The following is a 24,552-nucleotide window of genomic DNA, read 5'->3' as shown; positions in this document are numbered from 1 at the left end:
AGGTTCAGCTGTGGATGGGGTTAAAGCTTGGAGCTGGATCTGAGTCTGTGGGGTCAGCTGGAGCAGTGGCAGGGGCCTGCAGGCCATAGTGGGGCTCTACTAGCAGTCCCCTCCTCCCCGCCCTCACTGTGAGCTGGGAAAAAACAAGAAGGGGAAAAGTGCAGGCATACAAAGAGAACCCTAACACCGTATCTTTGCATCAAAACAAAGTCCAGAACGTTCATTTGTGTAGTTTGGAGTGATCTGAATACAGTGATTTTCCCTGTTTACAACATCTGTTACGTGATCGTGTTCTCAGCGTGAGAAACATGAAAAGCAGGTCTTCTTTCAGCCAAACAGAAGCTGGCGTGGCGTCCTGATTTAAATTCAGTTGATGACTGAAAGCCTGAGCGTTAATGTGATCTGTTCTATCTAAATGGGTTTAATGCAGACACAGGATGGGGTTGACCTTGAACTATAAAATGAAGGTGTGTTGAACTTTCTCAGTCTGTAACATAAAAAGCACCTCTCGTAACATCTTACATGTTAGTGTTTACATGGCATGAGGTTCTTTTAATTGAAATATTATGAGGTTCTAATTAAAAACAGAACAATTATATAACTATGGTTTGATTGTGCTTTCTTTTGAGAAAGATGAAAACTTTCTTTTTGTTCTTTGTCAGCTGAGGTGTGCAGGCCTCAGTGGAACCTGAGTTCAGTATCAGGGTTTTGAGGTTTGAAATGGAAACATGAAATCTTGTGATTGACACCTAGAGGCCAGTTGGCTTTGCTTTTGCTAATAAATGCCTCGGTATGGTCGGGCCAATTTCTCAGAAACCATCTTGTGTGGATTTTCCACATGTACCCCAAAGTGTTTGATAAGTTTCCTTCGGAGACCTCTGATCCATAAACTTCCATGAATAATTGAAAACACAGCATCATGAAAAGGGTTAAGTATAAGGTCTGGATGCTGTTTGCTGTTTTATTTATTATTGATGTGATTACATGGCCAGTTGAAATAGAGTCTCAGAAAAGCAGGCTCCATCAGCTGATTGTAAAAAAGCGCTGGTGTCTCTCAGGCCTGTGAAGGGCCTGTCTCGGGCTTTTCCTCCAGCCAGTAAATGGAGAGACGGACAGTGTGCCCGGGTGTTATCAATGAAGCCAGCCTCTTGGCTCCCCAAAAAGTGCAGCTTGGAAGGCGTCCATGGCAGGGCATTAGGCCTGGAGGTTTGTGTCGTTTGTAATTTATAACACTGAGGGAAATGGGCAAGAGGACAATATGGAGAGAAGAGGGAGAGAGGGAATGTGGGAGGAGGGGATTGGGACTCGCTGCACAAGCAAGTGGCTCTGCTTCCCTGAGTGTGCTGCACAGAGCCTGGTTACTGGGCTGACCAAGCTGGAGGGCTTTCTGTCCCTCTCTGAGGCACAGCCTGAATAGGCCTTATTTCCCTCTGCTCAGTCAAAGTTAGAGAGAGACCAGAGATGCAAATATGGTTGAGCGTATCTACATGTGAGTACAAGACAGAACAACACTAACAGTGAGAGAGTGAGTGGTGGTTTTTACCAGAGGATGAAATATTGACCGCTCTTCACAGAACAGGACTCTGTGTGTTTGATAGCAGCTCGTAGCAGCTTTACAGCATATGAGAGATGTAGAGGAGAGGCCTACAAATCACTTTCCACCTCCTTCTCTGCAGTCTAACCTCTGGAGCTCCATCTGACCCACTGTGACAGGCTGTGGAAAGAACCAACCTACTCTTTCATCAGACGTGGCACCTATAGGGAGCCTCACACATCTCAACAGTACTTCTGCTAATTTAAGACAATGATCACAGCAGAAAGTCATCATTATTCCTCTCTTCCTTCTTGTTATTATACAGCGAACACTAATAGCAGCAATTTCCCTCCATTTCATAAACATAACATAACGCACAACACCGAAATGATTGTGATAGCATCTCACAGACAGGACCGTAGTCAAAACAAACATCTCAGTGATGTTTTCTTTTCAGCAGAGACAAACTGAACATGTCTTTGAACTGACAACACTATCAAAGATGGAGAAAGACAAAACTCTGTTTACTTTTGGTGGAGGAGCTCTGTTGTCCAATGACAGATGAGTATCTCGGGCAGTTATCTTGCATTGATGGAATTACAGCTAGCATGCAGAGGTTTGTGCTTTTAGCTTTGGGACAGAGTTCTTCATATTCGTGGGCTGACAAGCGGCAACCTCCGGTCTCAAAATATGAAGCCCCCCAAGTGATATAAACTGCAATTCATCGAACATCCACTTGAGGCTGGCTGCAGAAACATCGAAACCACATACACACCAATTCAAAAAGACGATCTTTGCAGCATTAATAAACATGTTTACAGCCTGGTATAAAAAACAGCTTAAGTCTACGTAGCTAATTTCTCTATCGGCACACACTGTATGGGGGGTGAATTTTTTTCTATCGTGACGGTTCAGAAGATATAAAGATTACGATTTTTGCCCAAATAAGGACATGACTGACGTGACTGCTAGGCGGAACACATAGCTGTTGGCGAGGAGGCTCAAACCCCGCCTCTTCACCTCACACTAAAGGCTGATTTATACTTCTGCGTCGAATCGCCGGAGGTCTGCGTAGCTCCTGTACCAATGCACGTAGCTGATGTGCACCGCCTACAAAATGTGACTACCTGTAGAATGGATGCGGACCGCAAGCCCTGTGATTGGTCCACTCGGTGGCATTATATTTCCCGCATTAACAGCACTTCCAGGATCCCCACTCATCGGCCATGTATTCCATCTCCTCCTCTCTATTCTTCATGTAATCATGTCTGTATGATAAACAGTAACATGTATCAGCTGTAAATTAACAGAACACGCTCTGAATCGCTGTGGAAAAGTAAACAGAGATCGTAGCGGGGCTGGGAACAGGTGACCCTCTATCAGAGAGACCACACTGCCCTCAAGCGTTTTGGCTGAGAATTTCTGCGCGTCACGGACACATCGACACACATGTAGTGCTCATGTCCGCGTCATCCCCTGCTGCGTAGGGGCAATGCAGAAGTAAACCAGCCTTAAGTTATGTTGAGTTCAGCCTTTCCAATATGGCTCCTGCCAACGATTGGCTTCAAAACAACACTCAGGAATAGATGGGTGACATCACGGATACTACATCCATTATTTATACAGTGGTGTACATGGTTGGGGATTGAATGGTTTTGACTGATTATTGTAGTTTATTCAAGGTGATAATATCATAAATACCAGTGTGGATTGTGTCAGAATACTCAATCAAGACTGTGACAACCAACGAGTGAGTCACAAAGCTTCTGACCATGAAACAGAGAACTGATTCTGAAGTGTGAACAAGAAGGTCAAATCAAGGACACTCACTAGACTTTTATCATAATGGACTAAAAGCTTTTAAAGCACATTTATACTCTGAGGTTAAATCTTGTTCTGACTTTCCTGTCACAAATGAGTCACTGGTTAAGCAATAAAAGCATCCTCAGTATGTCTGCGTGTTAGCCAGCTGTTACAGTAATATCTCTCTCCTCATGTGTCTAAATAACGTGTCAACACTTTGTCCCCTTTTCAAACAAACAGCACACAGGTTGAGAGTGATCTCTGTTTTGGGAAAAGGCTTATTAAAGGAGCGTGCTTGAGTTCTCGATTGCGTAAAAAAAAAAATTCCCTCAGTAGTGCATGGCTACAGATCCCTGGCAACATGTGCTGGAAGTAGACTCAGCTCCTTAACAACATCCACAACACAACGCTACCCGAGCATTCCTTCAGGAGCAGCAGTTATCAGAAAGTAAGTGAGTCTACCTGGAGTTATTAAAGATAAAACTGTAGCCTATGAAATCTATGAGGTGTAGATATTTCTATAATTTGACACAGAGACAATGCTGCGATGATTTCCCTGCAATAATTAGGTGATAAAAAACACTTTAGCTCGTACAGGAAGTGCCCCAACTTCTCCCCAACAGTGCTTTTTCTAAACTCCCAGAAGCCACTTGTCTCTAACTATAATGAGTCTTTTGATAGATCACAGAAGTCTGCCAAACAGAGGAGAGGAGCACAGGTCACAGAGGTTTAGATCAAACGTTGAGCATTAAAGAATCTCTCACTTTCTGCTTTTCAAAGTCATGTTTCATAACATGTCATGTTGTACGTTTATGAGACAGTAGCACCTTTCATTTTTTATTCCCTCTTTTGTTGGTTACACACCAGTTTGCCAAGTGGGGCAAATTTGGAGGCCAGAACATTTTCCACCTATTGCCTAATGAAACAAGCTCACACTGACACAGTTGTTTGAGAACAACAAAAGCAGGAGTTGAAGGAGAGTATCAGATACTCGCATAACCTTTCTATAGTCTCAAGAACAAAACGCAAACTTTTGACCTTTCACCTCAGGGTGCAGGACGGCCTACCCAAGCCGCTGCAGACAGGCCGCACTGTTGTTTTCATGGTTCAGACGTAGAGCAGGGTGCACAGAGGGGAATAAGTGTAAAGAAAGTCATAATGCCCGATCAGACGGGCTTTGGGAATGCACAGCGCCCAGATTCACACTCTGTAATGGTTTTACTAATCAGGTCTTAAAAGCTACGCTACATGTTGAACCAGAATCTGAAGAATGTAGGCCATTTTCAAAGCCAGTCCTTTAACACTACAAACTCAAGAGTACACAACAGACAACACGGTGAGTCCCAAAAGTCACTGTGTATTCATTCATTTATATCTGATTGTATACACTACCAGTCATGAGTTTGGCCACACCTTCTCATTCAATGGTTTTTATTTATTTTAATTATTTTCAACATTGTAGATTAATACTGAAGACATCAAAACTATGAAATAATCTGGTTTTGCCATAATCTGGATTACATCAGTAGTCAAATAGCGTTATCTTTTGTGTATTAACCCTACCTCTGAACAACACAACTGATGGTCTCAAACACATTAAGAAGGCAAGTCATTCTACAAATGAACTCTTGACAAGGCTCATGTTAATTAGAAACCATTCCAGGAGACCACTTCATGAAGCAGACTGAGAGAATACCAAGAGTGTGTAAAGCTGTCATGAAGGAAAAAGAGGACTACTTAACAGAATCTAAAATATAAAACATATTCTGCTTTGTTTAACACCTTTTAGTTCATTAAATAATTCCATATATGTTCTTTCATAGTTTTGATGTCTTCAGTATTAATCTACAGTGTTTCAAATAATTGAAATAAATCAAAACCATTGAATGAGAAGGTGTTTCCAAACTTTTGAATGGTAGTGTAATTCACAACTCAAACTTGTTTTAGGTATATCACCTGGAGTACAGATCATAAGCATGCTTTACAAAGTCACAGTGTTTACCTCACGCATCCTGCAGTCCTCATATATCAGTAATAGATTTCATGCTTTATTTGCCTCCAGCTTCACACTGAAGTCCTCTAGGATGTTGCTTTGACACTTTTTAAAAAGTGTCCCCCCTCTTAATATATCGGTCCAGACAAGAATCCCCTACGAAGAGGTCAATATGAATCATTATTACCTGGCTGTGTTGAGTTCTTGATTCTGATTGGTGGAAACCCAAAAACCCCTCTGACTCTGAATAACAAAGGCAACTCTAGGGACTAGGGATGCACCGATCCAAACCTGGTATCTGACATCGGTGACAATGGGCCGATATATAGTGCCGATCCATATGGCAGATCTATTCATCTCAGCTCTATGCTTTTCTGTGGTTACAACAGCCATGTGCGTCTCCTACGTCATCAGCGCCAGTCGGTCTGTGCATTTCTGCCCGGTGGAGCATGATGGAGGATAACTACAGAGGCTCTGCAGTTTAGGTGCACGACACGCTTCTTTTAACAACTCCACCGGAAACTTGCAACATGTGCAGCGCTAATGTTTCGACAGATGGCGGTCGCGCTGAAAAATATAATGGAAGCCCAAAGGAGGAAGTTTACGTCAGCTGTAGCCTACTGCAAAGAAGTTTTATCCTCACATTAAAGTAAAGATATTGTTAAATCAATACCAGGATCGGATGAGTTCAGTATCGGTATCGGCACATACCAAAGCCCAGGTATCGATACCTGTATCGGGACCTAAAAAGTAGGATCGGTGCATCCCTACTAGGGACAATCTGATGGACACATATCAATTCAATCCAGACAGGAGTTACATCGCATCAAGTGTACTGTCACCTCTTCTTGTTGATAATGTGACAAAAACGTCACTTTCTGACAGCATTGTTAAACATGGAGGTCATTTTTAATATTGTTCTCAATTTATTTTGAGAACCCCTAACTTTAGATTGTTTTTTACTGGCTGACTAGTAACCAGCTGAGAAAAGACGACAAGAAAACAGTGCAGATGTAAATGAGGGATGTCAGAGCACACAAGGAGTTGAGTCAAAGAGAAATCAACCAGATTCAAGAAAACAGACCTGAAGCGACCGCAAACCACAACACGATGTGGGCTTCGGCAGCATCACTGCACTCGTTGAGTGAGAAGAAAATGCAAACAGAACAGTGACAGAAAAGAGGACCATGTACAGATGCTGCCATTATTTCTGCATCTGTTAAGAAAGCCAACAGGAGAACGCTGACGTGTACACTTTGCTGGGAATTAAAATGTTAAGTGTACTATTGATTCGACCTATTGATTACGAGGTCTAACTAAGTTTACTATTGATTGGTAGTACACCATTACCATGCAAGAGCTATCAACCATGGATGTACAAGTTGTAAACTACATAATTCATCATTAATCATGATCTCCATACTCAGTAAGAACTTGTTTTTATATTTAGTTTGCTGGGTATCAAGTGGGATAATGTATAGTTCGACAATTGTGCAAAATATAATCCTGACAGGGTGGACACGGCTTTGACACAGCACTGAATCATCAGTGTGACATTTTCTAAACATGGCTGTGAAGCAAGCATCAAAATGTATTCTCCTGGATTCTGATGGTATTATGTAAGCTTTGCTTTGTTTCAGCTCAGAACCCTCTACTGAACATCTTTACAGCTGCAATTATTATAAATAATGTATCAATGAAAAATCAAGAGAACATGTGCAATATGAAGGAGTCATCGGTTGTACAGAATACAAAAAACTGCTGCAACAAACTCTTGGTCTGAGGAGCATTTTAGTGTCTTTGAGCTCAATGTTTTGGTATTCAAGCCAAAAAAACGCCCTTTTGCTAAAAGATCCGCTCTCACTGCATATCAAGCATAGAGGAGCATGAAGACACACCACACCGCAGAAAGTTGTGAAAGAAGCATTTAGTGTGAGAATCGTTACAGATTTAGCTGGTTGAGACCAAAAGTTGGATAAAATGAGAAAAATATGTAGGATAACACAGTTCAATATTGTGACAATGATATGACCATAGACTGTATAAAATATGGATGTAGTGACGTCACATATCTGTTTCTGAAGCGCTGTTTTGAGGCCTATTGTCGGTGGCAGCCATATTGCTGCTGTGGAGCGATTGTGACGTAAAGAGGCGGGCTTTGAGCCTCCTAGCCAACAGCTACAGTGTTCTCGCCTGTCAATCAAGTCAGCTGTGCCTCTCATTGGAAGACTCGCAATCTCAATATCTTTGAAATTGCCGCGTTAGAAAAAAATTCAGCTTGGCTTTTTTGAATTGGTGTGTATGTGGTTTCCGGTACTTCCGGAGCCAGTCTCAAGCGGATCCTCAACGAACTGCAGAATTTAGCACTTCCTCATTGGACTCATATTTTTAGACCAGAGGTTGCCGCCTAGATATGACGTGATATGTCTGCAGATTGCATATCCAGTTTTCAGACTGACCTGTTTGCTACATGTCCCTCTGAATACAACAGAGATTGCTTCTTACCTCCAAGTTGTCACCAATTCATTTTATAGTAGCTAACAGTTAGCTTAAGCTTCATCTTATTGCATCAAAATGGTGTAAAGCACGGCCATTGTAATAAGGCCTATAAAAAGTAATAAGTACAAATGCAAGTGTGAAAGTATTGCTCGTGATGATATTTGTTGTGAAAAATGTAGACTTTTGCAATCTGTGACATTGTGAATATTTGTGACAATGAAAGTGGAATTAGTTGTGCATCTGTACTGCTGGCTATAAAAACAAAAAAACATTACGGGGCACATTAAAAACATTAAATTTGTACCCACTACATGTCTTCAAGCTGTTAAGTATGAAGTTGTTTACTATGTATATTAGCATCTTAGCAACAGTTTCCAATTCACATGAAAAGAGTAATAATAACTTTATGTTGTGTACTTCTGTTTCCACGCCAGCCTTACTTTGACAAAGAGTTAAGACAATGAAACCTTAGCAGTGATGGATCACCTGTAGTACTGCCAGAAAGGTTCAAGTCTCTGCAAATCTAAGGAGCTAAAACATGCATAACAGCTTTCAGTCCCATGAATGTAGAGTCAAGAGTCAACAGTAGAGAAGTAACCATTCAACGGGTTTCTAAAACAGAAGTTTCACTTTCTCTCTTAAAAGAAAGGTTGCAATGTTGCATGTGACAACAAATACTTAAATGACATTCAATTCAAGACTCAAAACATGTTTTTACTTCGTAGCCAGGCTTACAGACGCTAAAAACACTGAAGTGAATGTTCACAAGTATGGTGTTTCCTTTGAATAAAAAGTTCCTTAATTGAGAGCAATTTATGCGAAGCTGTCTGTCATAGTTTCAGTACCAAATACAGGGACTTACTTTTGTATAAAAATTAAAATCCATATGAGAAACAAATCTGCCTCTAATGTCGTCTCTTTGACATTAAAGTCCGGAGAAACACAGACAACTGTCGATTTGGGGTAATTATTTCTGAGAAAGCGAGCCGCTGGCAGGACCAGTCCTGCTGAGTTCAAAGGGGTGTCCCTCATCAAGAAACATTAAGTGTTCTTACCAACATCATGCCATTTAATCCCAACACTTTCAGCAGCATTAGCACCAAGGGTTACCAAGCAAACACACTCACACACACACACACACATTCTGGACATTTGCTATGATACACTTCACACAAAGAACTTCAAAGAATAAAAGCATGAGAAGCAAAGCACAGAACTCCTGTCAGTGAGCAGAAAAAGGCCAATCGAGGGGAAAAAAAGAGTTTCACTTTAAGACAAAGTACTGAGCAAAGAGACCGTGAAGGCCGTTGAATCTGAATTAAGCATAGATTGGCCTATATTGCAGCAATCAGGGAACTAGTTCAAGACGTGCCAGGCCTCATGTAGACTCTTTTACACCCGGGATCTTACTCTCAAACTGTGGAACATATACGCTCTCTTTTCTGAGACACGAACTGAAATGAAAGTGATGATGAAACAGGCCTGAAATGTTACCTTTGAAATACCCAATGACAGCTTTTCTATTTTTATCATGTGTGTGTGTTGTTCGTGAGGCAGGAAGACAACCGGGGAAAAGTTTTCCTTGCCTCTGCCTAATCCAGTCCCAGGTCCCCTCTGGACTCACATATTCAAGTTAGACAAGTGTCCTGCCTTCCCCAGGGGCAGAGCGGTGTGTGCTGCAGGAGAATACCTGTGCATAACCTGAAATGAGCTCTCCAAACATCCTCCTCTCACAGGGCTGGTTACACTGCATGTGAGTGAGTAAATAACTTTCACTTTCAGGAATAAAGCACATAGCTCAAAGTCAGAGAGGCAGCTAAATCCCTGTTTCTGACTCAACTACTTGGTTTGGTCCCAAATGGCACACGCTGACCCACTCATTAACTGGCAAACCTGCAGCTTGACAGGCAGACCCTGGATGACAGTAATTGTTGCAATCGCAGTCCGAGAACAATTAATGAAGGGGTCAGAAGTTTCCAGAGGGGTGTCGGACCACATTAAAACGCTTCTGCGTGAATCTGACTGTAACCTTTGAACTGGGAAGGCAAGGCTGAGGTGAGCGGAACATGAGGGTGTGCACACTTACAGGGTCGGGCTTCATTTTCACTACAGTTTCCTTTCATATTTCTTTCTCGAGTCACTTATTCAATGTTGTAAATTTGTGAACAGGAGCTAAAAGCCTCTACAAAGCAATAAAAACTGCAAAGTTGAAATCAAATGTAGCAGATCACTCTCTCATACGAGCATGTTGGGATTTTTTGCTCTTTGTAACAGACCTCAGACGTCCATGCAGCTCTGCAAGCGGCATCAAATTAATTAACAGTGACTTACTATACAAAGCACTTTGAACTGAGCGTGCACTACACACAGAGCCAGATTGACGGGAAACTTTAACCTGCAGCCCTCCCTACAACTGTTGCTTATGGCTTCACTCTGAGGCTGATGGTGAATTCCCTCTGGCACAGGGCCAGCAGCTACCATTACACAGAATTGAACCTGTATGATGAACTACTGTATGTTGGCGGCATAATGTGTGCCAGGAAACAAACACACTCATTAATCCTGCTAAATTCAGTGAATAAAAAACACCTGAAGCCACAATGGAAGCTGTAAACAATCTTTGAAGTATCTGAGCTGGCACTCAGTTTTAACATGAGGGCCATGATGCTCTGTGTGAAGGTTTAAATTGCATATTTACAGCTCAGAATTTAACTGACAATAGTTAGAGCAGCATTAGACATAAATTGCATGGTTAAAACTAACATCATAACACCAGGAGAGAAACTTTTGATATGATGATGTGACAAAACACACACTTATGTGAACAAATGTGCAAAATACAAGTGGAGATGATGCTCTATGACTGTGGATGACTTTACTTCACAATATAAATATAGTCTTCAAGCACTTTGCTGGAAATAGCAGTACGCTTGGCGAGAATGGCAGAAGCAGAGACACACACACACACACACACACACACACACACACACACACACACACACACACACACACACACACACACACACACACACACACACAAACCAAAACAAGTTTGATAAAGACGGAAATGTTCCAAAACTATTGTGACTGGTGTGCACCTCACAGACTGTTTGGTCAGACTATAAAATACCACTCTACAAACACTTGAATAGATCACTATACTGCACATAATGTATCAATATTTGAATTTAATATTTGGATAATTCTGTTTTTAATGATGCAGGGGATGTGATAAATGTTAATGCTAATGCAGATTAGACTGATGTGATCTGATGGAAAGTCAGTTTACATTCTGATTTTAATCACAGGTTGGAGTTGTTTATAAAAAACAGTTTTTGACACAAATTGTGTTATAAAAAAAATCTTGGTATCACTGACAGATTGCAAAATATACTTGCATCTTTGTTCCATACTGGGTAGCACTCACCAAGTTCAACCTAAGCATCCTTAAAGCTGGGGTTGGTAGTCAGATTTAGATTCACTTTTTGTTATACTGGTTAAAATGATCTTTATGTCCCGAGGGCAATCAATACATAATGTGTTCTTATAAAAAAAGGCACTATCTACAGCCACAGTAAACCTGGGAAAACACCAACCAATCCCTGCCATCAGGAGCCAAATTATGAAACCAATCAAATCCCGTCCTGCCGTTCTGCCCGCCTCCTGCAAAGCGTACATTTCATGTTTGTAAACTTGTGTTTTTAACTTTCACTATGAGAATGTTTTGGTGTTTTCTCACCGCTGAGTGAGACATGAGTTGACGTAGTGCAAAACACAAACGATGTGCTGAGGACCGGTTTGGAATCAGTCACCATCATATGGTTGTGAATCAGCGGCGCTCGTGCATGTGAGGGGGGGCGTCGCTTTGGAGGAGGGGGGGATGGTTTAGACGGAGTCCTGAGGAAATGCTTCATTCAAATTCATGCTAGTTTTCCGTGGCTACCAACCCTAGCTTAACACAGACTTTAGATCATGATCAGTATTTCAACAACAGTTTGAACCCCTCAGCTCTTGTCTGATGTTGATGGAGCCTCTTTGGGGCAAAGGGTAATTTTTGGGGGTCTGCAGAGAGATGTGCAGTTATCTGGATGCTGCAACTATGGATATTCAAACCAAGCCTTCCTTTTATGTCATCATTTACAGTCCTATCAAATTAAGACGCAAAAATTGAGTTGGAGTGATGGGGCGCAGTCTATTGCTACCTGTTGATGGATAGGAAGCAACAGGTTCATGGATTATATTATGTTTTATGAAGTTTGAATCTTTTGCTGTCAGAACTAAATGTTTTCCTGCATTAAGGTACTGCAAGATCACACGCTGTCTGACAGTAGCACTCCATCCAGCAACAGAAATAGTCATGTGTCCAACAACCACAATCTTGTCCCTTACCTAAAGAGACTGCTTTCACATGCTCTCTGTTTCTACACAGTTAAATTTCATTCACATAACACTCCTGTTAAAAATGATACTAGAGTGCCCGAATGTATTCTATAGATCAGGTGTTCCCAAAGTATTCTAAATTTGCTTATTTTACCCATTATTGTAAAAATATAGACAAAAATAGTCGTTACATTTTAAATAAAACCCTGCAAATAAGTAAATGTAATTATTTTTCTGCCTCTCTTTGTTGCCAGATGTCTCCTAAAGGGTTAGGGTTAATAGTTAATTAACAAAGGGATCAGCAGCAGCAGGTTAACTCACAGCAGCACAGAAAACACAGCCACATGTGCATGTAGGTAAACTCATTTTAAAGTATGAAGTAAATTAAGTATGAAGTAACATTTAACCACTTTGAGGGACAGTGGGGGTCATAAGTCTTTGACACCTGTATTTTGGGGGTCGCAGGCTGAAAAGTTTGGGAACCCCTGCTTTAGATGTTGGTAACTGACCCTGCACCTGCACAGCAGAACAAAATAAACTGAACAGTTTGTATCTGAAGCTAATGTCAGTCTAATGTTGCATTCTCAGTAAGTTTTGATTTGAGTTGCTGAATGTCGACTGAACTTCTTACACATGGCTCTTCCTGTATGTTTCATTTCCTGCAAACTTCAGTCCTTATTCGCAGACTTACAGGTCAAAGAGATCACGTCATATTTAAAAAAGAACATTTCTGTCATCAGACGTTCTCGGTCTTCTTTGGCTCACATATGCAGTAATTTGAGCGATGAGTTGAACATGTCACAGCGTTGCACTCTAACACCCACTGTGGGTAACAATGAAATCAGGAGGACTTGATGTTTTCTGCTGCAAGTCCATTCCTGTAAATAATGGAGTGTGATGAAAACAAACAAACAAACCCCCACCACTAGTATATTATGTAATGCTAATTTGGCATGGAGAACTAAACCTAATTTCTGGTAATGGAGCTGAATGGTTTGTTCTGTTTTTACACCCATGTAATCCTCTTAAAGCAATGTGCATATTCTCATTTGCGCGCACGCAATGCATCAATTGCCTTTCTTCACATTGTATGTCAGGTGGTAACAGGTGTGAGCATTCATCACCACATTACTCATATAGCTGCATATGTTAGCATTCAGCAGGAACCTTCTGGTACCAAATCTTCAATCACTGCCAGGAATAACTAAGTCAGGAACAACAACAGAGAGGGGGAGGCTATGCAAAAAATCAGGTAAACCATGGGTGAGGTAAACATCTTTCAGAAACACCATGCGCATAAACACACACACACACACACACACGAAACACATGAGGGGCTTGAGGGTTTTAGAGGTTGTTATTCATTATCCACACGACTGCATTCCAGGGCTGGACAAAAGGAGTTATCGCCACCATCATTCAGAGGCAAGCAATGAGAGGTAGAGAGGGATTTAAGCAGGTTCTCAAACAAGATGCCCCCACCTGATAACCTTAGCACTGCCGTTGCACCATTCCCACATGTCCCCTAATGCATTCACAAATCAGAGAGAGAGAGATGAGAGAGAGAGAGGAGAGAGAGGAGAGAGAGAGAGAGAGAGAGAGAGAGAGAAAGAATGAATGAGAGGGCAAGGTAAGAGGAGGAAAGTAAGACACAGAGGAGGAGGAGGAGGAAGAGGAGAGGGAAAGAAAAAAAAGTGTGTGAACATTAACAGTGAATGGAGCGATGGAGGAAGATAAGGACACCTCCTCCTCCTCTTTACAGGAAGTGAGGTTGAGGCAAGTGCACCTCTTGGCTGATGAGGCTGCTTCACTGCTGGGAAAACAAAAGCCAAAACAGCCCCATCCTTTCCCTCTTTTTCCATCACAACATGGACTTTCTTGAAGAGTTCTCCTTCTGCTTTTATTCCTGAAAGGCAGCTCTCAAAAGTTTAGGATTCACTCACATACCTTGAGATTTTTTAGACAGGCTGCACTGGGATTATGTGCAGATTAAAAGGACAAGCTATGGCTTCCCCTCCTACCTCTTATACACTATTACATAACTGGCACATCAAAGGGGGCAGGGTGGACAGGTGAAAGGTCAACCCTGCATGTGCCATGACCTGTGTCACTTGGAGGTCAGCAGAGATTGAAGTGAAAAGAAGACTCTTATCTTGCACGTTTTTCATTTGGCATTGTGGAAATATAAATATGTAGGGAATATAAGAGTCTCTAAAGAGCAGTCTCACCTTTTTTAAACTCCTCCAGCATCGCATCCAGCTTGGTGTCATTGAACACAAAATGCAAGGGGTGGCTGTAAAACTTTGTGATGGTTTTGAGCGGGGTGCAATCATCCGGGTCTACAAACGCCAGGTCCTTGACAAACAGCAGATCCACAATGTTGGACCTCTCCCCCTCGTAGACCGGGATGCGCGTGTAGCCGCTCTTCATGATCTCAGACATGGTGTTGAAGTCCAGGGTGCCATCCCCGGGGATCATGAAGCAATCCCTCAGCGGCGTCATCACGTCCTCCACAGTCTTAGTCCTGAGCTCCAGTGCGCCCTGGATGATGTTCAGCTCCTCCTTCACCAGGTCGTTGTACGGGTCCGTGACGCGCAGCATCTCCAGAAGCTTCTCCCGGTTGTACACGGTTCCTATCTCCTGTCCCAGAAGGTAGTCCAGGAGCTTGCTCACCGGGTAAGACGCAGGGAAGGTGAGCAGCATGAAGAACTTGGTGAGGAATATGGTGTTTGCGCCGACAGCGAGGCCGTGTCTGGAGCAGATGGCCTGTGGCACGATTTCTCCAAAAATCACTATTCCAATGGTGGACATGACCACAGCTATGAGCCCGGACCCTGCGATGTCATCCAGCAGGATAGTCAAGGTGGTGTTCACTAACACGTTCCCGAGCAGCAGAGAGCAAAGCAGGTAATTCCCTTGGCTCCTCACCGGCTCTATTTTTTTTGCGTAATTCTTCTCCCTTTCCGTGCCGCAGTTCTGGACTATCTGGAGCTCCATGGGGTCCAGAGCCATGAGCCCCAGGTTCAACCCGCTGAACATCCCCGACAAGCACAACAACATGGAGATGAAGATAACTTGGAGCCAGAAAGGCAGCAGAAACTTTTTCTCCTCCACCACTATCACTTTGGTGTCATCCCCGTCGTGGTAGATCCAGGTGTTCTCTGTCCACGGGTCGTGCATCGCGGCCACAGCTGGGGTCGTGGTGGCGATGCAAAGGTAATACGATTTACTCCTCTCCGTCTTCCGCAGAGGTTTGACCTCAATCTCAACTATCCCAGACGTTTTTCGACTCAGAATGATGTTGGGCAATATGATTATATCCGAAGTCCTAATACCGCAGGGATGCATGCTGGAGGAGTCCTCTTGGCTCTGGTTATCCCCCGAGGAGCTGTCAAGGCTCCCCACCGTCCGGCTGCGCTCATGTTCCGTGAAAGAAATCTTGGACCAGGTCTCGTTGTTGATGTTCTGCCCGTAAACTCTTAATTTCACCCGAGAGCGCTCACTCACCCGCAGGTAGCCCCGATCCATGTAGGAAATGTCGTCCGTGTCCTCCAGTCGCAGCCCTATGATGACGGTCTCCTCGGACCCTTCCTTGCCACTTGTCGGGGTGACACAACAGCCAGTGACAGTTAAGAAAAGCATCGCCAAAGCTCGGACCCGGTTCAGTGACGCCATTTTTGCAGCGGTGGGTTCTTGGGATAACGGCTCTGCCATATCGATAACCATTGGCAAGCAACCTCCTGAATGAAAAGGACTTTAAAAAATCAGAGCCAGTCGGAGTCCGCCTTCATCTCCGCCGAGGGTTGCCGTGACTTGTGCATCGGGACCTGCTCGTTCCCACTACGTGTCCGACACTGATGACTCGGGAGCGCAGGCTTATGGGCCAACTCGTGCCTCCCTTGATGTCCCCAAGACAGGCGACGGTGCGGACCAATCAGAGGGGGGCGCTGACCGGCGGGCGGGGCGTCCGCAGCCTCCTTGGCCAATCACATTCCAAAACAAGTGCACCTCATGTTAGGAGACGGGCAGGACTCTTCTCGTGACTTTTTTTCCCCAAAAATTCAGCAAGTGTAATGGCATTTTTCATATTTACAAAATGTTTTTACAGATTTTACTTATTTTAAAAAAGGTAAAAGAACAACAACAACTGGAACACATGAGAAACGCAATGCAAACGAAATGATAGATAGATAGATAGATAGATAGATAGATAGATAGATAGATAGATAGATAGACAGACAGACAGACAGACAGACAGACAGGCAATGTTCTTTCTGTTCTAGAGTTTATAAAACTTATTTTGGTGTGTCCCCTCCAAGGTGTTATTCTTAGTAGGAGAAATACAAAGCCATTTGTAGTAATGTTAAACACGTGAAATTTGGCTTGTATTTTAAAGCTCATGTGAGAGCATTTTAACTGGTTATGAAAAAGGCTGAAATCAATATTGATGTGTATTTATTACTTATAAAAGCAAACCAGAAATTTATCAACAAGATTGACTATGGCTATACAGTTACTTTTATTTTCCAAAACCCCTGCAGCAGGGTATAGGTGTCAGGCAAAGTGATAAACTCCAAGCTGCTGGAAGAGCTTTTCATTTTACATTTTCCCACAGCAAAGTTCTCAATGAGTGACACATTTGACTGTAAAAACTTAGTATGAAAAGAACTTTTGTAAAACAAATTAAATGTATTAGAGTAAATGGGTATTCTGCTTTGTCAAGCACCCTCAGATAGATAGATAGATAGATAGATAGATAGATAGATAGATAGATAGATAGATAGATAGATAGATAGATAGATAGATAGATAGATAGATAGATAGATAGATAGATAGATAGTTTATTTCCGATCCATAGGTCCATATCAGCACAAAAATAATATAAAAGACTAGAAATAAGTAAAACACATGTCCAGCAAGAAATAAAAAGATCACATAATTACAGTTTACACAATCATTTTGATCAAAACATAAAAAGGCATTTGTTCCAGTGTTTCCAAAAACAAGATTTTGTGTCACTTAATGTGGGCTGCTTGAGCTCCCTCAAAATTTCATTTTCTGAATCAGCTAAGCGACACATAAATTTATACATCAAATTTCTCAGTACAGCATGAAATGTAGGGACATTGTTTGATGCAAACATAAAACGTGCACCGGTCCATCTTGGTAGTTTAAGGATGATTCTATATGCATCATTATGCTACCTGAAGCTTTTTTCATTTTAGCTCTACTGTATCTGCACCACAAATGGGCAGTATAAAGAGTAGAACAGTAAGCTGTAAAAAGCTCTGTTTTAACATTATCTGGGCACATTGGAAATTGGAAATGACTACATTCAAGTCAACATATTTAATTATCTTCTTGTTTTTAAATAAAATAAATAATATTAATAAAAAAATATAACTTGATAGAATGACATTTTTAAAAGCACAAATGCTCAAAAAGTGTTGCAAAAAATCAAAAAAAGTAGTTTCAAAATCTTTTGGAGAGATCTCTTAAATTGAATCTCTTAAATTGAAACACTATCATCCTGTGATGTCAGGGCCTGCAAACAAACATTTTCTCTGTAACTCTCACACTTTTAGGAGATTTTGGAGGATGGAGAAGTTAAAAGTGTCAACAAAAACTTTTATTTTGTACTAAAGAAAAAAATTATTTCCTTTGATCCCAGTTATATTTTGGATAGCCAAGGGTGAAGTGACTCCATAGTTGTCATCCACTGTGACGGTATATAGTGCAGAGATGATGTGTACTTACATGTAGAAATACTAAAGACATACTTCCCATCACATGTACACTTCTATTCTTTGCAAACTTGTGAGATGCCTTGTCTTTATGGCACCTTGCATTCTGTAATAAATGTGCAAATGAAGCAGAACACTTATCTGATTAAATATATTTATTGTCTCATTACAAAGTTAACACATACTGTTTACATTAGAGAGCAGTAGCAAAGCTCAAATTAGTGCAAAGTCTGTCAAGAAGCTGCATGGAAAAGTATATTTTGACACTTATTGAAAAAATAGGAGTCATTTATTAAGGCAAAGTTTGAAAATGTCCTAATGAAGACGGAATAAGAGGGATGTGTGATTCAAGTACCTCAGATTAAACACTATTAGAAAAAAGGACACTTCTAAAATGACTTACAATGAACAATACTGTTCAGAATTAAGTACAAAATGTGATTTTTTGGAGTTCTTATCTTGCCTTGAGACAACACAATTATTTGTGATTCAGTCATTTTTAATAAATCAAATATTCTGCTTTTAAAGCAGAAATGATTGAGTTGCTCGAGTGCACATAACATCGATAAGACACATGTATCCAAGTTAATATTCATTTAAATTACTTGAAATGTTTCTGAAGACAAAACAAGAAGACGTGAAGCTGAATCAAGTCAGTATACTTGAATTACTATTCCCTGCATACACAATCAGATACCAGGGCTGTAGATCACAGTGCTCTTCCCACCATCACTTGCAGCAAGTAGCAGACTTTGTGCTGCAGCACCCCCCTGTGGCTGAACCTGGATTCTGTTTCGCCAGCTGTGAGGCCAGCTGGAAAGGATCCACAATGTCGGCCTGTGATAAAATTACAACAAGTTAGAGAATCTTCGAAGTTACCGACTACACTTTGTTCCATTTAAGAGTCATTGTTGTGTTAGGACGATTGTGAGACATGTAGTAAAGTTTGAAAGGTGGATTTTTATTGTTTCTTTTTCTTTCTGGCATTAAACACTAATTCATTTGCAGGATATTTAATACCTGCAGAATTCAAAGTGTTCACTGAGCTTGGAAATTCAGGGTGATGCACGTGCCTCTTTTATCTTCCACTGGTTGTTCATTAAATTGGCACTTCACTGTAGCAGCTTTCAGGAACGAGACCAAAGGCTTTTTTATTACTATTATCACCATTCAGCCATGTTGATTGGACAAAAGTATCTTGAACACGATTCCACCGCAGAGGGTCAGTCCAAGGGTCAGTCAAGGGGAAAAATTTTATAAATTGCAGAGAATTTTCATTCATTTCTTAGCTCAGAGAGAGAAGACGCAGCAATTCCTCAACTGCAGAGGATAAGTTAACTTCTCGGAGGGATTGTGTTTGTAAATGAAAACTATATAGTGGTGTTTGTGGATGTGTGTTTGCATGCACAGAACGACCATGAGAACTGATAAGATGGCATTCCGTTAACTGAGAAGAGAACATTCCTTCCTGTTCAAGGTTCCCCAGCATGACTCCACAGTCTGGTTATGACTCCAAGACAGCTGCTTGACCTTGTGCGTGTGGATGTGTGCGTATGTATGTTTGAGTGGGTATGTCAGTGTGTGTATAAGAACTTGCACTCATGCGTGTTGTGAGTGTGCGTGTGTGTGTGTGTGTGTGTGTGTGTGTGTGTGCCTGTGTGCGTGTGTGCGTGTGTGTGTGTGACTCAGTGCACAGTGAGACAGTGAGGCTCTCTGGGTGTGTCACACATTTGAAACAAACACTAAAAACACACTGACCTCTGGTGCTCAAAAACAACAAAGACGTTTCCACATCCAGGAATTCAGCGGTGACACTGACCTTAGGTTTGACTGCACAGGGCTCACAGGGGCCTCCAGGTGGCTTGAAAGTGAAGTCTTCCTTGAATCTGGAATGGGTCAGGATACTGGCCAGCTCCCCATCGACCTCCACCACTTCACCAGCCTGTGACATTCACCCACATATGACATCATTTTATGCAGCGCACTGAGCAGGAGGCATTAAACTGTTCTTGTGGTACAGGATCTACAGACCTTGAATTTGTAATGACAGTCAAAGTCAAAGCAGCCCTCCGCTCCTGTAATGTCCCCGTTATATATGACTTGGCAGAACTTGGTGTCGCCTTTAGGGACCTTGTACAGGCGGTATGTGGCAGAGACAAACTTGTAGTCGCCTGTTAATTCAGAACAATTCAGAGAGAGTTAATAAACACATCAACATGCACAATGTAATACAACTATTTACTATAATGAGCAGCTAAGAATAGCGATTGACCTTTATTGCATTGCCCCAAAGTACTAAGCAATAAGCTATGCTCTAGTAAAACACAGATAAATGTATGTTAAACATTAACTGGAGCTGTGCAAATCTAAATTGGTAAAACATATTCAATAAAGATAACACTCGACAATAAAAAACAACACAACTTAATTTTAAAAAACACTCACAATGAAAAAACTACAATGTAGAGTCTATTACGGAATAATACAGTGGAAGACCAATTCTCATATTTTTTCATCTACTATTAATGACCAACACTGATTATGCAACAAAACTAAAGAAATGTAGGAGCTCATTCTTATTGTAGCTGTGCAGGGCTTTAAAAGGTGTTCAGTTGCCAGATCATCCAGTGCTGAACAAAGTAGAAATACTTGATTAAAAGTGGGTTTAAATATGAATTCAGTCACAAACTAGTTTGTCTTGTTTTTACCACTTAATGTCATTTTTTAAATTAGATATTTTTCAATTTAATGTCAGATTTTACAGTCGGATTTTGTTGGGCATATGGGCAATCCTCTGGGGGTGTCAAGAGGTCTGAGCCAGCTCCGGGCTGCGACTCGACACAGAAAAGATAGATTCAATGTGTGAGTCTTAATGAATCGAATGATTAAAGGGCTCATTTCAGTCAAGACAAGATCAGTTGTGATTCTGTGTCCTGCGGGAAAGTAAGACTCTGCAAGTTACGGACTTTAGAGCAGCGAAGGGGGCTGATTATTTGGAATAATCCCTCCTAATTTAAATAAATAATAAGACCCAACACTATTTACTATGTACGTTAAGTTACAGAAGTACAGAGAGAGACAGAGAGAGACAGAGAGAGAGAGAGAGAGAGAGAGAGAGAGAGAGAGAGAGAGAGAGAGAGAGAGAGAGAGAGAGAGAGAGAGTAGATCAAACATAACTGGCCGCATATAAAATTTAAATTTTTAAGTGTTTGCTGTATGTTTTTGTTGATTGTTACTGTTCTGGTTTTTGTTTTTAACTCTGTAAAACACTTTGATTTGCTCTTTGTATGAAAGGTGCTTTATAAATAAACTTGCCTTGCCTGGCCTCAACGTCAATCAGATTCAAATTTTGACTTGTTATGACGAGTGACTCTCTTTTGCTTCTAGAAAACAGCAATAATAAAAACATACTAACACAGCAAAGCATATGAAAAAAACAAATGGAGATAAACAAGACTCTAACCCAGCACTTTCTGCAGTTCTCCGTTGTCCACTGTGATTAAACTGGCTGCAACCAGACGTGGTTGACTGAAGCCCACTTCTTCAGCTAACTGCAGCAGATCCTTCCACCAGAGTGCCCCACCCAAACACTCACCTGCCAACATAAAATGCAAAGTCACATTCTGTCACATGTTTCCATTAGCTTTTATGGCAGCAGAATAGTGCTATGTCATACCCCACAGCACTTTGTGACTTTTAATCTCCTCTGTCAGTCTCCCACTGCTGTAGACATCACTGAAGTACAGCTCGCCACCGTCCTGAAGATCGACAGTCAGACAGTGAAATGGGTGAACGGCAGGAAAAATGTAAAAATGTGTTTTTTATTCTATTGACAAATTATTGTTGACATGTATTTATTCAAAGTGGAGGTAAAACACAAATCAAGACAGAGGCAGCGTACCTTGAGCACATTGTAGGCTTCAGCCAGCACTCTCTTCTTGTCAGGAGAGAGGTTCACCACACAGTTGGATCTATGGCAGAAAATCAGCATTAACCCCATTTTTTTTTTAAATCACACATCATGTAGATTTAAAACAAAGAGAGAAAGGGAGACAATAGGCTTTGTACATTATTATATCAAATGAGTTCTTTTCCAGACCAGCCTCTGTTAAGGCCTCAATGTAGCCCTGGACGAAGGAGACGTTGGGCTTCTTGTAGCCAAGCTCTTTTGCATGATAGTCCACATATGCCCGAGCCACATCAAGCTGGAGGAGAACAGAGACATGGAACAGTTGTGTGCTGTAATGTCAGTCTCATGATTGGTTGCATCTGAAGCTGAAACTGGTGTAAGTGTTACACATCCATATAAACATACTGTTGTTTTAAGTACAATGTCAGCCTTCACTTGTTGTCAAAAGGAAAGACATTTCTACTTTTCTGTTCACACCTTTACAAGTTCACTATAGCTGCATTGTGTTGCTGGTGTTCAGTACCTGGGCCTCTGTCATGTCGATGCCAGTGATATGACCGTTCTCACCAACCAGATCACTCAGCATGAAACAGTCCCTTCCACTTCCACTGCCCAGGTCCAGTATCCTGCAGCCCTCCAAGCCCTCTGGCACCACAAGACCACAGCCATAATACCTAAAGGGAGAAGGACACTGGTTTTAACTGTGCACTGGTTTTAAGATAAAGTGTAGATAGCAACAATAGAGATGTTAAGCTCATATAACCAGCCTGGTCTCCAAACTCAGAGTGAAACCAGGATTCTTCTTCAGAAATAGATCCTGTTTCTCTCTCAGAGCGAGGAAACTTCTCGTATCTACATATTTTCTACCTCTGATAGATTACGGTGATGTGTTGTGTTTGGGAGCCTCGGCTAAATGTTTGCAGTCTTTAAATAGCGTGTATCATCTGATTTATAAATCTCCTACTGGCTTGGTCCCAATGTATTTATGTGTGTATATACAAAGATCAAAAAGCTACTATGCCTTGCGCTCCTCCAACATCTTACAAATGTGTGTTCCCGTGTTCGGACAGAGTTCGGTAAGACAGCATTTAGTTTTGCTGCTCCTACTGCTTGGAATACACTCCAGAAGGACTTGAAACGGTCTGATTTTATTTTACTTGACGCCTTTGGCTCCATCTTAAAAGAAAGACAGACCACAGAACAGTGCCTGTTTTTTTTTTTTTTAAATGCTGTTTTTTGTTCATGAATTGCACTTTATTTGCAAATTAGTTGCATTTGTAAATTATTGATTGTTTCTACACACTGTCTGTAAATACGCTCCATACTATTGAACTGTACTATTTATTTTGATGTGTGCTGCTGACCTCTTGGCCAGGTCGCCCTTGTAAAAGAGGTCTTGATCTCAATGGATTCTCATCTGGTTGAATAAAGGTTAAATTAAAAAGAATAATAATAACATACTTGGCTGTAACTTCGGCATGTACTTTCATCAAAGCCTGGCGGATGTAGGCAGGAATGGGCCTGGCTGGAGCGATACAAGCATTGGACTTCAGGTCTGAGGTGCTCTTCACCAAATTGCCATAATAATCCTGTTAGGCATAAAAAAAAGTGGTTAATAAACAGCAGGTTAGTCGTCATCAACACACTAACTGAACTATAACCAGTTAGGACATGAGGATAACAGTCCACTCCACAACTGTAATACAACTTTGGTTCATATGTCCACAGTAATTATCAATATATTACCTTGACGTCCACGTGAATGGCACCATCCACGAAGCCTTTGGCACACGCGCTGGATAAAAGATATCACACATTATCATACCACAACATAGTTAGCTATGAGAAATAATACAAAGTTATACTTAATGCATTCAGATGACAAGCTTAAATTGAGGGCAGAGTGCAAAAATAGATAGTGTAAACATGGTACAAACATGGCGTATTGCAGAATTGCAAGTGCAGATTGCCACCCTGCCTTCATGTTACACCCTACACCTTGATAGTGTGGCTGAAATCTCACACGTTTCCAGAAACCAGGTTATAACGCATCAATAGGAGACCAGGTCCGCATGATTTGAACATGTTTTGAACATGTTTTGAACATGTTTTGAATGGTTCTTACCTCTTTTCTCCAGACATGATGTTGAGTGTAGAGTCCACCTATGCTGTGAGACAGTCCTCTCTGCTGCTGTTTTCTTCTGAGCTTTGAATGAAGAGTCCGGCTGACTTCCTGGTCAGTAGCCCTCTTATATAACAACCTTTGTTGGTTTAAACACTTTATTATGACCGCAGCTGAACCATAATACTGTTTTCTTCTTCTTCCTCGTGGAGGTTCCGTGGCTGTTTGCATACTTCCTGTGTCATTACTGCCATCTGCAGGACATAGTTAACTCCTGCAGTGTCTGCAATGACATTAGTTTTTCCAGACATATTCTGCCTTGTCATGTACCATCATAACACTCACACCTGTTACAAGTAGTACAAAGCTTCATTACTTGAGTAAAGGTGTAGATCCTCCTGGTCAAGTATTACTCCAATACAAGTTCAGTCAAACTTGAGTTAAAGTCCTGGGGTACTTGCTTTAATCAATACTTCAGTATTCAAAGTACTTTTTAAAATATCTCAAAACACTTATTCACAAAGCATGAGTGCAGTTAAGAATGCATGGGTATTTATTTTTGCAATT

The 24,552-nt window shown here is 41.4% G+C and overlaps 2 protein-coding genes across 3 annotated transcripts in view; both read right to left on the bottom strand.

Annotated features, from left to right (window-relative positions):
* cnnm2b (cyclin and CBS domain divalent metal cation transport mediator 2b) overlaps positions 1 to 16,131 on the bottom strand; it is a 56,155-nt gene extending 40,024 nt beyond the window's left edge. The window contains 1 exon segment of the mRNA XM_034688454.1: positions 14,438 to 16,131. Within this exon segment, the coding sequence (XP_034544345.1) occupies positions 14,438 to 15,935 (1,498 nt within the window). The 5' untranslated portion in view covers positions 15,936 to 16,131.
* Positions 16,132 to 18,093: 1,962 nt separating this feature from the next.
* On the bottom strand, positions 18,094 to 24,225 carry as3mt (arsenite methyltransferase). Of its 2 annotated transcripts, none has more exons than XM_034688470.1 (11): positions 23,989 to 24,225; positions 23,610 to 23,658; positions 23,325 to 23,452; positions 22,387 to 22,537; positions 22,022 to 22,158; positions 21,855 to 21,924; positions 21,630 to 21,711; positions 21,417 to 21,548; positions 19,985 to 20,124; positions 19,773 to 19,895; positions 18,094 to 18,790 (listed from the first exon to the last, which is right to left on the bottom strand). In XM_034688470.1, exons 1-11 carry the CDS (start codon positions 24,003 to 24,005, stop codon positions 18,683 to 18,685), a joined length of 1,137 nt encoding a protein of 378 aa, XP_034544361.1. In that variant the 5' UTR covers positions 24,006 to 24,225; the 3' UTR covers positions 18,094 to 18,682. The 2 variants fall into 2 exon arrangements, with proteins under 2 accessions (XP_034544361.1, XP_034544360.1); XM_034688469.1 differs by lacking the exon at positions 23,989 to 24,225 and adding an exon at positions 23,801 to 23,908.
* Positions 24,226 to 24,552: the final 327 nt, after the last annotated feature.

This window comes from Notolabrus celidotus, chromosome 7 (assembly GCF_009762535.1).
Source record: "Notolabrus celidotus isolate fNotCel1 chromosome 7, fNotCel1.pri, whole genome shotgun sequence".
NCBI lineage: Eukaryota > Metazoa > Chordata > Actinopteri > Labriformes > Labridae > Notolabrus > Notolabrus celidotus.
The sequence above is the reverse complement of the archived record's forward strand: the minus strand, read 5'-3'. Positions and strand labels throughout refer to the sequence as shown.

Excerpts from the sequence above, each read along its gene's own strand:
- as3mt (XM_034688469.1), bottom strand. The coding sequence starts at position 23,847 with ATGAAGGCAGGGTGGCAATCTGCACTTGCAATTCTGCAATACGCCAT. Across the intron at positions 22,538-23,324 it reads CATGCCGAAGTTACAGCCAA|GTATTATGGCTGTGGTCTTG; the intron begins GTATGTTATTAT and ends TTCTCCCTTTAG. Across the intron at positions 21,549-21,629 it reads AAGTCACAAAGTGCTGTGGG|GTGAGTGTTTGGGTGGGGCA; the intron begins GTATGACATAGC and ends TTATGTTGGCAG.